The following is a 14,109-nucleotide window of genomic DNA, read 5'->3' as shown; positions in this document are numbered from 1 at the left end:
GTTGCAAGGTGCTCTGAGAAGGAATGACTAACCAGGCATGTTTGTAGGGGAGATGGTAAGGCAAGCCTTAGTGAGGTCTTTAAGGAGGGAATGTTTGATCTCTGTCCTGAAGGATAAATGCAGGAAAGAAGGTAGGAAGAAACATTTCAGCCTTGAGCCCAAGTATATAAAAGGATATAGCAAATAAACTGGTGTGACTAAGGAGTAGGGCATGTGAATAAAAGTCTATATTGTATAAGCTCAATCTTTCTGGAATCTTTGAAGCCACAAATATATAGATACTATATCAATTTTTGGAATAATATCATAGCTGGCATTAAATCCTGAGGTTAATGAAATAATATTGAGCTTCTCTGCTTGCTATAGGGATGTTAAGAGAAAGAACATGTCAATTTAAACTTCCTTGGATATTTTTTTAAAGAGAACTAGGTCATCAAAATCCTTTCTTAAAGCCTTTCTAAGTATTGAAAAGGCAAGCAAAAATATTTATGTAATCTTACTTGGCATGTTTCTTTTATGAACATTTAAAAGTATTGTATTTATTGCTTTATAACCTTGTAGTATATTTTATGTTTGCTCATATCCATCTTATACAGAACAATTAAAGATTATCACAGAGAGTCTGTTGTTTTTGCTTTCATATCATTTGACTGTTCAAACAGTGCTGCTCTCTGACATTTCCAGGATCATAAGTGATGAAGATTAGGAGCTTGTCCATATGCAGCACTATGCACTGATTGGGAGTGGACCAAATCCTGTGCTGTTCATTCCAATCGAACAACTGGGCCATTAAGGTAGAATGTAGCAAAGTTCTTAGGAAGATCAGTCTAGCAGTCAGGACCCATATCCACACTCATTTTTTTGGATTATTCTGTAATAATAGAATACAGAGGCCTTTCTGTATCTGATACTCAGTAGAGATCATTACCTAACCACGAGCTGTGGTTAAAGCCATACTCTGATTCCAAGGTACTTGATAGGCAATGCTCAGTAGCCAGCTCAGAAGGTTCCTAGCCAGAATCTTTTTAGACATAGGAATTAGGAAGATAATGTGAGAATTGGTGTATTATATGTCTTGTTTCCTTGTAGGTAATGTCCTTAGTATTCCAACTCTAAAAGAGGTTTCATTGTAACACTCAAGTGGTCCTTTCCTTCTTCAAGATCTTCCTAAGGGTTTTTGTGCTGATAGGTACAAGTACCTAGTCCTTGTGTGCCTGCGGTGTGATAATATGTCAAAACTGAGTGTAATAGCCGTGAAAACTGTTTTACCATGTATCAGTATGATGTTATTTTCAATCATTTCATTTCATAGTAATAAAAACTCGCCGGTGGGGAAGGAAGCACAAATGAGTATCATAAACTTTAAAAAGTTGAGGCCAAGTTAAAAAAATGAAAGCCATTCTAATGAGTCAGTAAAATCCTTGAAAGTCTGATTAGTACCCCTACATCTGGAGAGAAGGTAACAGTAGGTATTCGTAGCTCTTCTCTTTCTGACTAGAGTAGAAGCAGTGGCTTCTGGGCAATGGGGGCAAGTGAAAGGGGAAAGTCAACAACTGGAGCAGTCTCCCTGTAAAGAAAAGCGAAGGCTCTGAATTGGAAGACTGAACCAGAGCCTTGGTGTTCTGTCACCCCACACGTGAGACGCACATTACCTGCCCAATGAGGAGAATGAATCTTGACATAGGATATTTTTTAGACATTGTGAAAGAGAGCTCAGACTTCAGGTAAATACCTAAACCAACCAGTCAAATGGAGTAGATATTTAAAAAAAAAAAAATCTCTGTGGTCCCCGCAATGAATAAAGAACTCATAAAAGTAGATAAGGAAGACACTCAGAGGTGAGAGGAAAAGGAGAAGTCATATAAACAGGCAAATCTGGGAAGATGAAAAACAGATGAACAGTGAAGGTATGTAAGAGGTTCTGCTGTGATGACAATGCAAGCAATGCAAATGAAAGCACTTGTTGGCTACCCTTAGCCCATCAACTACAGTAATTATTTCAAGACAGCACTGCCATGGAGGCAAAGAGAGTTGGACAGATTCTCTCAGACTGTCTGACAGTGTACATTGGCATGACCTTGTGGGAAACAATTTGCCAAAGTCTGTCATGAGCCTTAAAAATTGTACCTGTTGAATAAAATACAGATCTATGAGTTAATACTGATTATACAAACAAATAAGTACAGAAATAGAATAGATGCTAAACTTACTGGATGTGAGATAAAAAATAGAATATTTGCATAGTCTCAAAGTATCCCCTCATAAGCTTCTTATTCCTAATAAGTAGAAAAATTGTGACTTTACAGTGAAGGTGCCTGCAGACACCACCTTCATTTATTGATCATCATCAGTGATGACACACATTGATATCATGTGTTTCCTGAAGAGTACACACATCACTTCTGTGGCATTCATGCCGAAAAATGGATGGCTGGGTGATAGACATTGGGGAGGGTATGTGCTATGGTGAGCGCTGTGAAATGTGTGAGACTGTTGAATCACAGACCTGTACCTCTGAAACAAATAATACATTATATGTTAAAAAAAAAAAAAGATCGTAGGAAGGGAAAAACGAAGGGGGGGAAATTGGGGGGGGAGACGAACCATGAGAGACTATGGACTCTGAAAAATAAACTGAGGGTTCTAGAGGGGAGAGGTGTGGGGGGATGGGTTAGCCTGGTGATGGGTATTAAAGAGGGCACGTTCTGCATGGAGCACTGGGTGTTATACGCAAACAATGAATCATGGAACCCTACATCAGAAACTAATGATGTAATGTATGGTGATTAACATAACAAAATAAAAAATATATATATAAAAAAAAGGATGACCGGAATTTAATAATGAAGTAATATCAAAGAAACCCAAATTGAAAGACATCTTACAAAATAACTAGTTGACACTTTTAAAAAAAAGTCATAGGTTTGAAAGACAAAGACTGAACTGTCTAGATTGAAGGAGACTAATGAGACATGACAACTAAATGCAATGTGGAATTGTTAATTGGATCCTGAACTAGAAAAAGGATGTGAGAAGAAGATTGGAGAATTTTGTATGGGGTCCGTAGATTAGTTAGTAGTACTGTATCCTCGTTAATTTCTTGGTTCTGGTCATTGTACTATGGTTATATTTGGGGGCGGTGATAAAGTTATATGGAAATTATTTGCACTGTTTTTGCAATTTCTTCATAAATATGAAATTAGTTCAAAAGCAGAACTTGGAATTTTTTAAAAACCTGAAAAACTTTTGATTTCTTTTTAACATTTAGACTAAAATAGAGACCTCGGAAAACCTAACTAATCAATTATGGCCTGGCTCTTCTACTTCTGATACCATTGTCAAAGATGACATTCTGCAACTTAAAAATGAAATTCACGTTTTACAACAACAAAATCAGGTGATTAAAAAAGTTTCCTATATTTTGTGAGAATTTTTATGACCTCACTAAATTCAAAGGATATAACAGACTTTTCAAAAATCCAGAGGCGATGTGATTTAGTAGACAGCTTTATTAGTAGGTGAATAAGGATTCCAGTCATTTCCCTTTATTGGTCATGAGATAGTAGTTTCATCAGAAGGTAAATTAGTGTAATTCCAGTTTCCTGTCTATAGAGAAACATGGCTGCTAGAGGTGTTCTTCTCTTGACCAAAAAGTTAAACCTTGTTTATTTATATAGCTGTGATGATTATTAGATTCTAAGACTTATTTTTAGACATCAGTTAGCTAATACTTCTCTGGTTAAATGTTTTCATTCCATATGGTTCAAAATGAATTCAAAATTTTAAGTCTTAATGCTATCAGAAAGCTACTTGTCAAATAAATGAATCTATACTCTTCCAAGGCTTAAAGAGACTTTGTAGAATTATGAAAATGATACATAAATGTTACAGGGTAGAGATAAAGCACAGAGGATATTAAAAGATAAGATTGGACTAATCAGTGAAAATAATGTTTATTTCCTCTAACTAGTTTATTCTTTTGTATCTAGGAACTTAAAAAAACTGAAGAAAAACTGAGAAATACAAATCAAGACTTATGTAGTCAGATGAGACAAATGGTACAAGATTTTGACCGTGATAAACAGGAGGCTGTGGATAGGTAAAGTCTATATAGAGGTCTAATGCCTGCCTCCACCTTCCATCCCCCATGCCCCCATGCTAAAAAAAAAAAAAAAAAAAAAAGATTCAAGAGAAGTTATGGAGTGAACCCTCCCTGCTGAGATCTTAGACTGAAGAAGAGGAGTCGCTGGCTTCTCAAATTAGAATTCGGAACCCATTTTCCATGGGAATGATGTTATGTAGTGGGTCAGGTTCTATAGCACCATCAAAACTGTAGTTCATTGAAATAGTATAGCTTTATGGTTTTTATAGACTGGGAAACTATTCTTTATAAGGAAGAAATCTGTGGGAGGGAGTATGTCTTCCAAATACCAAATCATAAACTTGGAAACAGATTTTTGGAACATAACTTACTTGTGAGTTGGGTACTGCTAGTATTTATGTTTAATATAGATACTTTGGAATTTTGGAACTATACCCTATTACTTCAATTAATTTTTTGTAAACAGTCCTCAACCAAAGACTATTACCTGAAGGACTGGAGCATTCTCATATCCAAGTTTCTAATTTTTCTCTAGAAACATTTGAAGAAAATTTTGAAGATTCTTTAAGCTCATCCACTGGGAATTATTACCACTTATGGTTGGGGAAAACCAACCTGACCTTAATTACAATTTGCATCAGAGGTTGGAAGTGGGTAGGGAAGGAAGAAAAAGAAACCAGTTACTTCATCTTGGTGTTTCTACTAACGCTGGGTACTGCCATAGATTCTATTGTCCGCTCTCTTTCTAGGTGTGAGAGGACTTACCAGCAGCACCATGAAGCCATGAAAGCCCAGATACGGGAAAGCCTATTAGCAAAGCATGCTTTGGAGAAGCAGAAGCTCTTTGAAGTTTATGAGGGGGCTCGCCTGCAACTTAGGTGAGAATGAGAGTTAGCTGCCCTTTAAGCTGTAGAGACAGTATTTTCCTGTTCCGTAGTTGAGAGGGAAATTGTTTTGCAACTCTTGTATTGTTCTGCGGTCATTTAGTTGCCGGTGTTGTGTATCCAAGGTCTGACTTAGATAAGACGAATAAGGAGATGGCTGCCGTGCAAGAATGTTACCTGCAAGTGTGCAGAGAGAAGGATGGTCTGGAGTCGGCTCTCAGGAAGACCACTGAAAAGGAGCAACAGGCTCAGGAGAAGGTACGGGACAAGCTCATGTTGTCTTTGCTCCATCTCATTCCTCTGGCCTCATTGCTGTCATGGAAACCAGTCCACTTGTTCTCTTGTGACCTGGAGACGCCATACGGAGAAGTCTCTTTACTTTTGGCTGTATCACACCAATACAACTCACAAAATACAGTAAATATTGAGATGATTATTAAAACCTGAGTAGAAAGTGGAATACATATAGGAGAAATGGATTCTTCCTTATATATTTATCCTAAGAGGCAAAACAGATTCTAAAAATAAAAAAATAAACAAGAGTGGCCCCAAGTCACTGTGAGTCTGAAACCCAGGGATCCTCGTTTTGCAATTATTTGTTGGCTGCAGGCAAACCTACCTAGTCCTGTGAGCACTGCACAAAAGATTCCCTCAGACACATTTTCCTCTGACCCACTTCTCTCTCAGTACCTAAGTATCATTTTCTTCTTCTGGGGAGAAGGGCAAGAATTTGAACTTGGGACTTATGACAGGGAAGGTGGTGATATGGAGCTACAGAGAGCAAAGTCACACTGTTAGTGTGACCCAATCTTTCGGGGAAGTTCTCACTTTTAGGGAAGCCGGAGGGGCTGCTCTACTCCTTCCTCCTGCCTGAATCTTCCAAGTTGCCATTGGTGAGTGTCCAGGAGTAAAATCACACATAAACAGTCGCCCCTCTTTTCTTCCCTGTTCTGGCCAGAGTCTCATCCAGACGCACGTCTGACTCTCCCTTCCACTTTGGACCAGCCTACAGACCACAATTTGAAAGCCACCTGCGTCAAGATTAGGAAATATTTTTAAAGGCTTGAGTAAATGTTCTATACAGAGGTTTTCTGAACAAAGTTACATTAAAGCAGGCTATTGCTACTTCAGACTTAAAAAGAATTAGTAAAGAGCAGGTGAGGAATTCAGCTCATTTAATATTTTGATTATTTTTGAATAGATTAGTATGGTAAAAAACATGCCATGTGTACATTATCATCTAATGGAAGAAGAACTTCTAAAGGGAGCTATTTTAGTTAGTGCTGGCAATATAAAAGTTAGAAGGGTTATTAAATTACTTAGAAATTAAGGACTTAGCTTTCAGTAATGTTTAAAAAAATTAAAATAGGGAGAAGATCTCTACTGTGATTCTTTCTTTTTAAATATATAAATTGACAAAGAACAGAAGAACGATTTCTCAGGTGCCTGGGTAGCTCAGTCGTTAAGCTTCTGCCTTTGGCTCAGGTCATGATCCCAGGGTCCTGGGATCGAGCCCCGCATTGGACTCCCTGCTCTGCGGGAAGCCTGCTTCTCCCTTTCCCATTCCCCCTGCTTGTGTTCCCTCTCTCTGTGTCAAAAAATAAATAAAATCTTAAAAAAAAAAAAATTCTATCAAAGAGGTCATTCTTTTCAGGAATATATTTTCTGGTACTTTTAAAAGAATCAATTTAGCTATAAAATTGGATCTCATATAATCAGTCACTTGCAGTTAACAGCAGATACAATATTGGCTCATGAATGCTTGTGCAGGGGCGCAAGGAAGGAATGTTAAAACTGCTATTTGGCCCTTCCAAAAAAACTTACAGGTTAAATTTTTTTCTTTAAAAATTTCAAATTGTCATACAGTGAAATTGACTCTTCATTTGGTGTAGAGTTCTATACATTTTTAACACAGGATTTAGCACATGAATAGAGTGATGAGGGTACAGAAGACTTATGGCCCTGCAAGACTGCCTTGTGCTAGTTATAATCACCCCTACTGAGAGGGCCCGAGTACTTACCATACTAGAAGTATAATTCCTTCCTTCTCTGGGAGCACTTTAGTTTTTTATTTAGACTTACATAAACCCATTATAAAACTTAGTCATCTTCATAAGCCAGTCAGAACAGAACTTTAAGAGAATTTATTAATCTCTTGATATCCTCCAGAGGTAGGCAGAGATATACCAATCTGTCTTCCTAGGAAATGTTTCATACTCACACCATGGAAGAATCTTACTACACTCAAGCAAGCTAGGGAACTTCAGGGTAGCCCTTCTGTGCAAGAACATAAGCCATTCTCCCTGCAGTTGGCTTTCAGGTCAGTAACTTAGTCTGGATACAGAATTTATAAGATCGGTAACCCCAAGAGCCCTAGGATGTATTTTCCTGTTCCATATGTGTTCTTTTCTGAAACACTTATTGAGTCAGGCTGTGGGTTAAGTAGGAGCTCAATTCCAAGTTTTAAAACTTTTATTAACAGAACTTCCCTCACCTGTTAGCCTGGCTTGTTCAGAGAATGGGAAAAACATCATACACACAGAACCCTTCAGACTGTGTAGTAATCATTGGAGGTCATGAATTTGCAGACAAGACAAAGATGGGCAGTATTCCCATTCATAATGTCATTTCTATATACCTTAAGACTCATTTATACAACTGTAATACATGCTAAGTCAGGCCTTAGAAGTTAGAGTTCATTTGCTGTCTGGGACATACAAATCAAGTTTAAATGTTTTAAAGCCGTCCAAAAATTTACTTCCCTTTAATGATAAAACTTAAAAATTAGATATTCCTGTAGTATGGTCAAATGGCAGATCCCTGTGCTCAATAAATCTATTACTTTACTTCTGTAAAGAGAGGGAAGCTAGGTTTTCCTCGCTGTGGTAGATTGCAAAAATGGCCACACGTTCTTCCTGTCAGTGAATGCACTCAGTATTATTGTAGTGTGACTTTGTAGCTATTCTCAGTAAGAGGTGGTCTGTTTCATGACAAACTTTGGCCAATGGGACATTAGTATATGCAAAAAGAGCCTTAAAAAGCATTTATGCTTTGGGGCTTACAAGCTTGATGATCTGAGGAACGCTGTGACCACCACCATGTGAATGATCTGGGTTAACCTGCTGGGTGATGAAACATGTGACCAAGTCATCTGTCTATCCAGACATCAAGCTAACCCCCAGACATGTGAGTGAGGCCGTCTTAGACCGTATAACCTCAACTGCCTGCAGAGATCAGCTGTGTTGACTTAGGTCAGAACCACCACCCAGCTGACCCAGAGAATCATGAGAAATAATAGATGTTTGCTGTTTTAGTTTAGTTTTGTTAAATTTTGGCTGGCTTATTATGTAGAAAAGCTGATCTATGCACAAACATACAAATACACAGAAAATTGGTAGCAGTTTTCTGCTGTGAGTCAAAAGGAAGTGTAGATACATACGGAACCAACTCCTGAAGGATAGATATACACAAGACAATTTGAGGATTCCTTCTAAAGTCAACAAAAAATAACAGCGATATATGATGTAAGCCTGGACAACATTCTCAGCCATGTGACTGAGACTGTCCTATAGTGTTAGTACAACTATAGTTTCCATGACCTGATTGTGAGGAAATGGGTCCTTTAGTCACCAGAGAGTTTCTGAAATCTCACAACACTGAACAAAACTAGGTGACATCTTTTTGGCACATGCTATTGGTGGAGAGGAATCAGATGGCGATTCAGACCAAAATAAGCCAGGTCAGGTGTGAGCCAGAAAAAACCCAGACAACCAGGTAGTCATGAATCAGAACTAATGGAAAAGAGACACCGAGCACAAGCTCTGTTGCTGCCTGGCAAAAGGTATGTGAAGTGTATACTTCTCTGGCATTGTATTTTGTGGGCTTCAGTGGCATCTCAGTGGAATGTCCAGAGAACCATTTAAAAAAATTTCAAATGGGAACTGTTACAGGCCATTTTGATCCCCGAGTAGAGCTTTATTGGAGTTTTTCGATCAACTGGATTCCTAGAGTAAATAGAGAATGTTATATTAATACTTCAAATTATTAAATTTTATCTGACACTTGACAGTTACTATCTGATAATACTTCAGCTAGTTTTGATAAAAATTTTTGTCTTTGGTAATGAAAAAAATATACCAATCTGAATTTATTACAGGAGGCATAACTTTTAAGATAGACCAATAATTTTTGGCTTGCATCTGAATACAAGTCTTTCAGAAGTAATACGTTTTTTTTCTGGGCTATGATATCTAATGGGTCCCATGATGGGTGGGGTGTAAACATAAATGTCAGTTTCACTTTTTAAAAAGTTGGTCTTCTAGGAATATATTTATTGAATAGATGCTTTTTCTTTTAATATAGCCATCTCTAAATTTTTTATCCAGTATTTGAGATCTAAGGTCTTTACAAGACAGTTTATTAAGCTGATTGAGTTAGCATGTAGGAAGATCATTTGTCTTTGTTGCTGCTATTACATGCATGTAACCATTATTTCATATATTTGACTTGGAGAATATTAGTGTTATACAGAGATATTTACTTGAATTTTGTTTAAAGAGACAGCTATTGGAGGAAAGAGAAGAATATGTAAGCAAACTGCAGGTGGAACTTGAAGAAAAGTACCAAGATATCCTTATGTTGGAAAAGAACAAGTGGCTGAAAGAACAAGAAAGTGATATTAAGCAGCAGGTTGAAAATGAAGTGATGTTAGCCAAATCACACTGGGATGAGGAACAGAAAGAGGTGTGGGTTAAAATTTCTTTCTAGTCACCATGTTTAAAAAATGTAGTATTAACTGTTGAGAGACAGTTCTTCCTGAAGAGACGTAGTTTTCAATTGCCAAGTACTTACATAATCATTTATTTCGCATCTCAGAATTGGGCTATTGACAGCTCAGCTTACACTAGTTTTTTTTATTTTTTTTAATTCTCCCCCACCGCCTCCCCTCCCCCCCCACCCCTTGACTCTTCAACCCAATTCAGGATATAATGGTTTTTGGAGGAGCACTTTTTTGAATCCTCAAAATGAAACCCACATCTAATTTCATATTGTGGAATGATTCAGATAACTCCAGACCAATCTATAATAAATAAATAACCTGTACTGTGCATTAGAAGAAAGAAGTAATGATTGGGCAGGCTCAGAAGCTCAAAACATTACCTCTGTTACCTAAGTAGCAAATGAGATAGCTAGTAGTTTTCTAGAAAATTTAGAACCAAATTATGATCTTGAAAACTTAGTTGGAAGTGAAATAAATTTTTGCGCTTATTGAAAGGAGATTCTTTTATCCACAAGATTGCTATTAACTGGAGTTGGGACCACCTAAAGGTGGACTAGTAGATCATTGTCCTGTTTTTCAGACTTCCCTGCTTTCCAGCCCCCACCCCCCACCCCCGAAAGCAATTCATTAGTCTAGTGCTGGCACCTGAAATTCTTTTACTCGTCATATTTTAATATAAAAATATATATTCTGGAATATATATATGTATATATATATAAAATCTGGATAGCACAAAGCAAATTCTCTATTTTTACATTGTTGCAAATTGCTTTTTAGTTGAATTTGCTAACCAGTTTTTACCAGGAGGATGAGTTGGAGAGCTAATGTTTTTGTGAGACTGTAAGGAAAGCATAAACCATTACACAAGGTTGCTATTTCAGATGCAGCAATACAACCTGGGACTGTGGTAGCCAGGGAAGCAGTTTGAGAACTCTGGATACCCAGAAGGTGGAAAACAGGAAAAGGGCAAAGCTTGGTTTTCAGGAAAAGCCCACTGTTTCACAGTTTTGCCTAAGACTGACTATGTTTGGATCCATCCCAGTACTCTGTTGAAAGTAGAATGTTATCATTAAAACATTCTTCTAATAATGCGTCCCCTTCTTGAATGCACAGTTGACTCAGTAGAATTTAATATCATAACAAACAAGATTCTAATGTGTTCAAGTAAGTAAAACTATTTTTTAGATTGTTTAGTTTTAGGTTCATTAAGTGGATTTAACCCAGTGCCTGCTTTGTGGAAAGCCTGGTGTTGATGGAAAAAACACATATTAATAGAAGTTTTCTTCTTTAAAAAAAGAAAAAGAAGAAAAGATTCGTGCCATCTTTGTAGTGGCAGTGTCAAAGCTTCCAGAAAGTTGCATCTTGAGAGCAAGATAGCCTGACCTTATGCAGTATACTTAGATCCTCCATGTGATTTATGTCACGTATATACACAGTAACTTTCAGGATTTACTTGAGAATATATTTTCATTGACTAAGTTTCTAAATCTCATGTAATTACTACAACATTGTCTAAATTGTTTTCTAACACAGCTGTGGTTGCTCTTTTGGCTAGCTATTCTAGTTTTGCTTATTTGAATATTTTTTCATGTGATTTTCTTCTGAAAACAGATCAAACAAGAACTTTTTCAACAGCTTGAAAAGGAGTGGCAGTCTAAGCTGGATCAAACTATAAAGGCCATGAAAAAGAAGACCTCAGATTGTTGCAGCCAAACTGACCAAGTAGCCACCATGGATGTTATTTCCAAGAAAGAGATGGCTACTGTCATAGAAGAACAGAAGCGGAAGATCCGGCAAGATTTAGAGCAAGAGAAGGAGACAGCTATCAGTGGGGGCTTGAAGAAACTTGAGGTTGAGTTAGAACTCAAATACTGTGAAAATATTGCCAAACAGGTAATATTAACGTTTTATTATTGTAAAATTATTGGAATTGCCTATTAATGAAAACCTGTAAAATGGTACCATTGAACTTGTTCATAACTTTATATTTTAAAAATTTTGTGCATTCTAGGGTAGAGAGCCTCTTATGTTGTTACTAAAATTTTCTTCATTATATTTCCTGTCACAAAGCTGTTACTCCCTTGGTTTTTCTGTGTATTCTTTAAGTTTTCAGAATGTTTGCTCCTTTTTCAGTCTAAGCTTTAGGATGCTTGAGGTTAAAGGTGGTAGTTTTATAGCTGAATGAAGCACAATTTCACTATGAATCTTTCGTATCTAATTTTATAGAAAATACTGAAGTAGTTATAAAAAAGCAAACTTAAAGCAAGTAAGATATTTAACAGTGTTTACATTGAGACTTGCAGAGTTGAATCTGCAGGCATGCCCCTTAAATGGGATGTTGTCTGTAAATCCCATATCCTGCCAGAAAGCGGTGCCATTGCCTCCCCGTGGAAGCACTCAGAAAGCTAGCTCGCTTTTAACTGGGGCATGTTATTTGGTTTCCAAGAAATGTCATACTGAGAAAAGTATAGCTCTGTATAAATGGAATAAAGAGTTAATATTTTTTTAAATCTGTATTATTATAGTGATTCTTGAATTTTTTGGTTTCAGGATGCCTTTCCACTTTTAAGAACTTAAAGACCCTAAAGAGCTTTTCTCTGTGTGTGTTATATTCTATTTACTGTATTGGAAAATAAATCTGAGAAATTTTTAAAAAACAAGAATACTGAAGCATGCTTGCCATTGGCTGTCAGAGCAGTGAGATCTCACATGGCATGTAGCCTCTGGAGCATTGTATTATTCACACATGAAGGAGAGGGAGTGAAAAAAGATAAGGTCTGAATATTGTTTTGAAAATAGTCTTGACCTTACAGAGCACCTGGCAGGGTATTTAGTCCCTTAGAGGTCCCTGGACCTTAATACAATATTCTTTATTTTGTATTTACTATTTTAGACCTATTACTTATTATAAACTCTTAATACCTGAAGTAAAGTTTTAAAAAAATATATTCAGCTTTTGATAAAAACTTGGCATTCTGCCTATTTATTAAATTGTTCTGCATGATTTTACAGGGAACCCTTACAGAATGGAAACATAAGCAAATATATGTGATGGTGTCAAGGGCATCTTCAGTCAGTTAAATAGTTTCCTGAAATGTTTAAGGTTTGAACAGAGTTCAGAAAATGTTCTGCGGACAAAGAGACATGCTGAAGGGTGCTGCTTTGATGTATATGCAATCACAGATCTTGTAAAGAAAAATAAATAGCATGATGTAGTAGAAAGGAAATATTCATAATAACTTTTTAAGGAATATAAATTTCTATAGAAGCTTTATCTTTTCCCCATATTTTTAACTCCCTGGAATTTACCTGCAAATATATTTAGCATTTTACAAAACAATTCAGCCCCTTATGTCAGCTTTGGTTTTGTATGTTTGTATGGATATAGGTATGTGTGTGTCTGTGTGTATTTCAAAATAAGGAAAGATTATTTAATAAATTATCTTGTGGTAGGTAACCTCTGACAGTTTTATAACCAGATAGCCCTCATAATTCATCCAGTCTTACATTTTTGCCTGAATTGATGTATCCCCCCTCATTCTTTAGTTGCAAGCTCAGGATAGACAGCAAGAAAACTTGCTCGGTACTAGGCTATAAACTATATTGGTGCATGCTGGCATGTGTTAATGTGTTTATATGTAAGGCATGAGGACTGTGGATATGGTGGGTGTACTGACTGGACAGCAGCTGACCCCAAGCAGCATTCCTGCATGTCTTCTCCTTTTCCCTAAGAGAAAAAGAAGTTTGTTGGAAATGGCAATTGGTACTTTGTATGAAGCTTTCCAATAATAGTATTGGCCATCAAACATTTATAGATTCCTGCTTCCTGTGGTGACATTTGCATGGGACAGCATGGGAAGTTTCGAACAGAAGGATTAGAATCTACTGTTTGGGGTAAGGTGGAGTACTAGAAGTCATTGTAACTAATGTAGTGCAGTACAATGTGAAATACACATGAAATCGTAGTTGCTATTTGCAAATGGGATCTTTGAAATTTTATATCTCACTTTACCTCTTTCTCTTGCAATATCCAATTGCAGGTAGAAACAGCTGTACAAAATGCTCGTCATCGATGGCTGGAAGAAATGCCTGACCTTGCAGAGTATAAAGCACGTGTAAGAGCAGAACAGAAGAAGTGGGAAGAACAACAAGAAATCACTGTGGCCAGACGGGTAAGCGCTCTCCTGGAAAGAAGCTTCAGGGCAGCCTCTCTCCTGACCTCTCATCTTTGTCCTGGGAATTTGTATCTCCTCACAGTGTTATGGAAGGATTAAATACAATCATGCATGTTAAGCATTAGCTCAGAGTCTGGCTGATGATGTCTGTTCTTTTTTTTTTTTTAA

At 37.0% G+C, this 14,109-nt stretch overlaps 1 protein-coding gene across 2 annotated transcripts in view; it reads left to right on the top strand.

The window, feature by feature from the left end:
* The window catches only part of CEP152 (centrosomal protein 152), an 83,932-nt gene that overhangs the window by 43,333 nt on the left and 26,490 nt on the right, over nucleotides 1–14,109 (top strand). For both annotated transcript variants that reach the window (XM_021693969.1, XM_021693968.1), the window contains exons 13-18: nucleotides 3,269–3,397; nucleotides 3,990–4,099; nucleotides 4,852–4,980; nucleotides 5,112–5,244; nucleotides 11,378–11,659; nucleotides 13,807–13,938. In XM_021693969.1, the coding sequence (XP_021549644.1) occupies nucleotides 3,269–3,397; nucleotides 3,990–4,099; nucleotides 4,852–4,980; nucleotides 5,112–5,244; nucleotides 11,378–11,659; nucleotides 13,807–13,938 (915 nt within the window). The remainder of the gene's footprint in view (nucleotides 1–3,268; nucleotides 3,398–3,989; nucleotides 4,100–4,851; nucleotides 4,981–5,111; nucleotides 5,245–11,377; nucleotides 11,660–13,806; nucleotides 13,939–14,109) is intronic.

The sequence above is a fragment of the Neomonachus schauinslandi genome, chromosome 9, assembly GCF_002201575.2.
Source record: "Neomonachus schauinslandi chromosome 9, ASM220157v2, whole genome shotgun sequence".
Taxonomy (NCBI): domain Eukaryota; kingdom Metazoa; phylum Chordata; class Mammalia; order Carnivora; family Phocidae; genus Neomonachus; species Neomonachus schauinslandi.
Note: the sequence above shows the minus strand (reverse complement) of the source record. Positions and strands in the feature narration are given on the sequence as shown.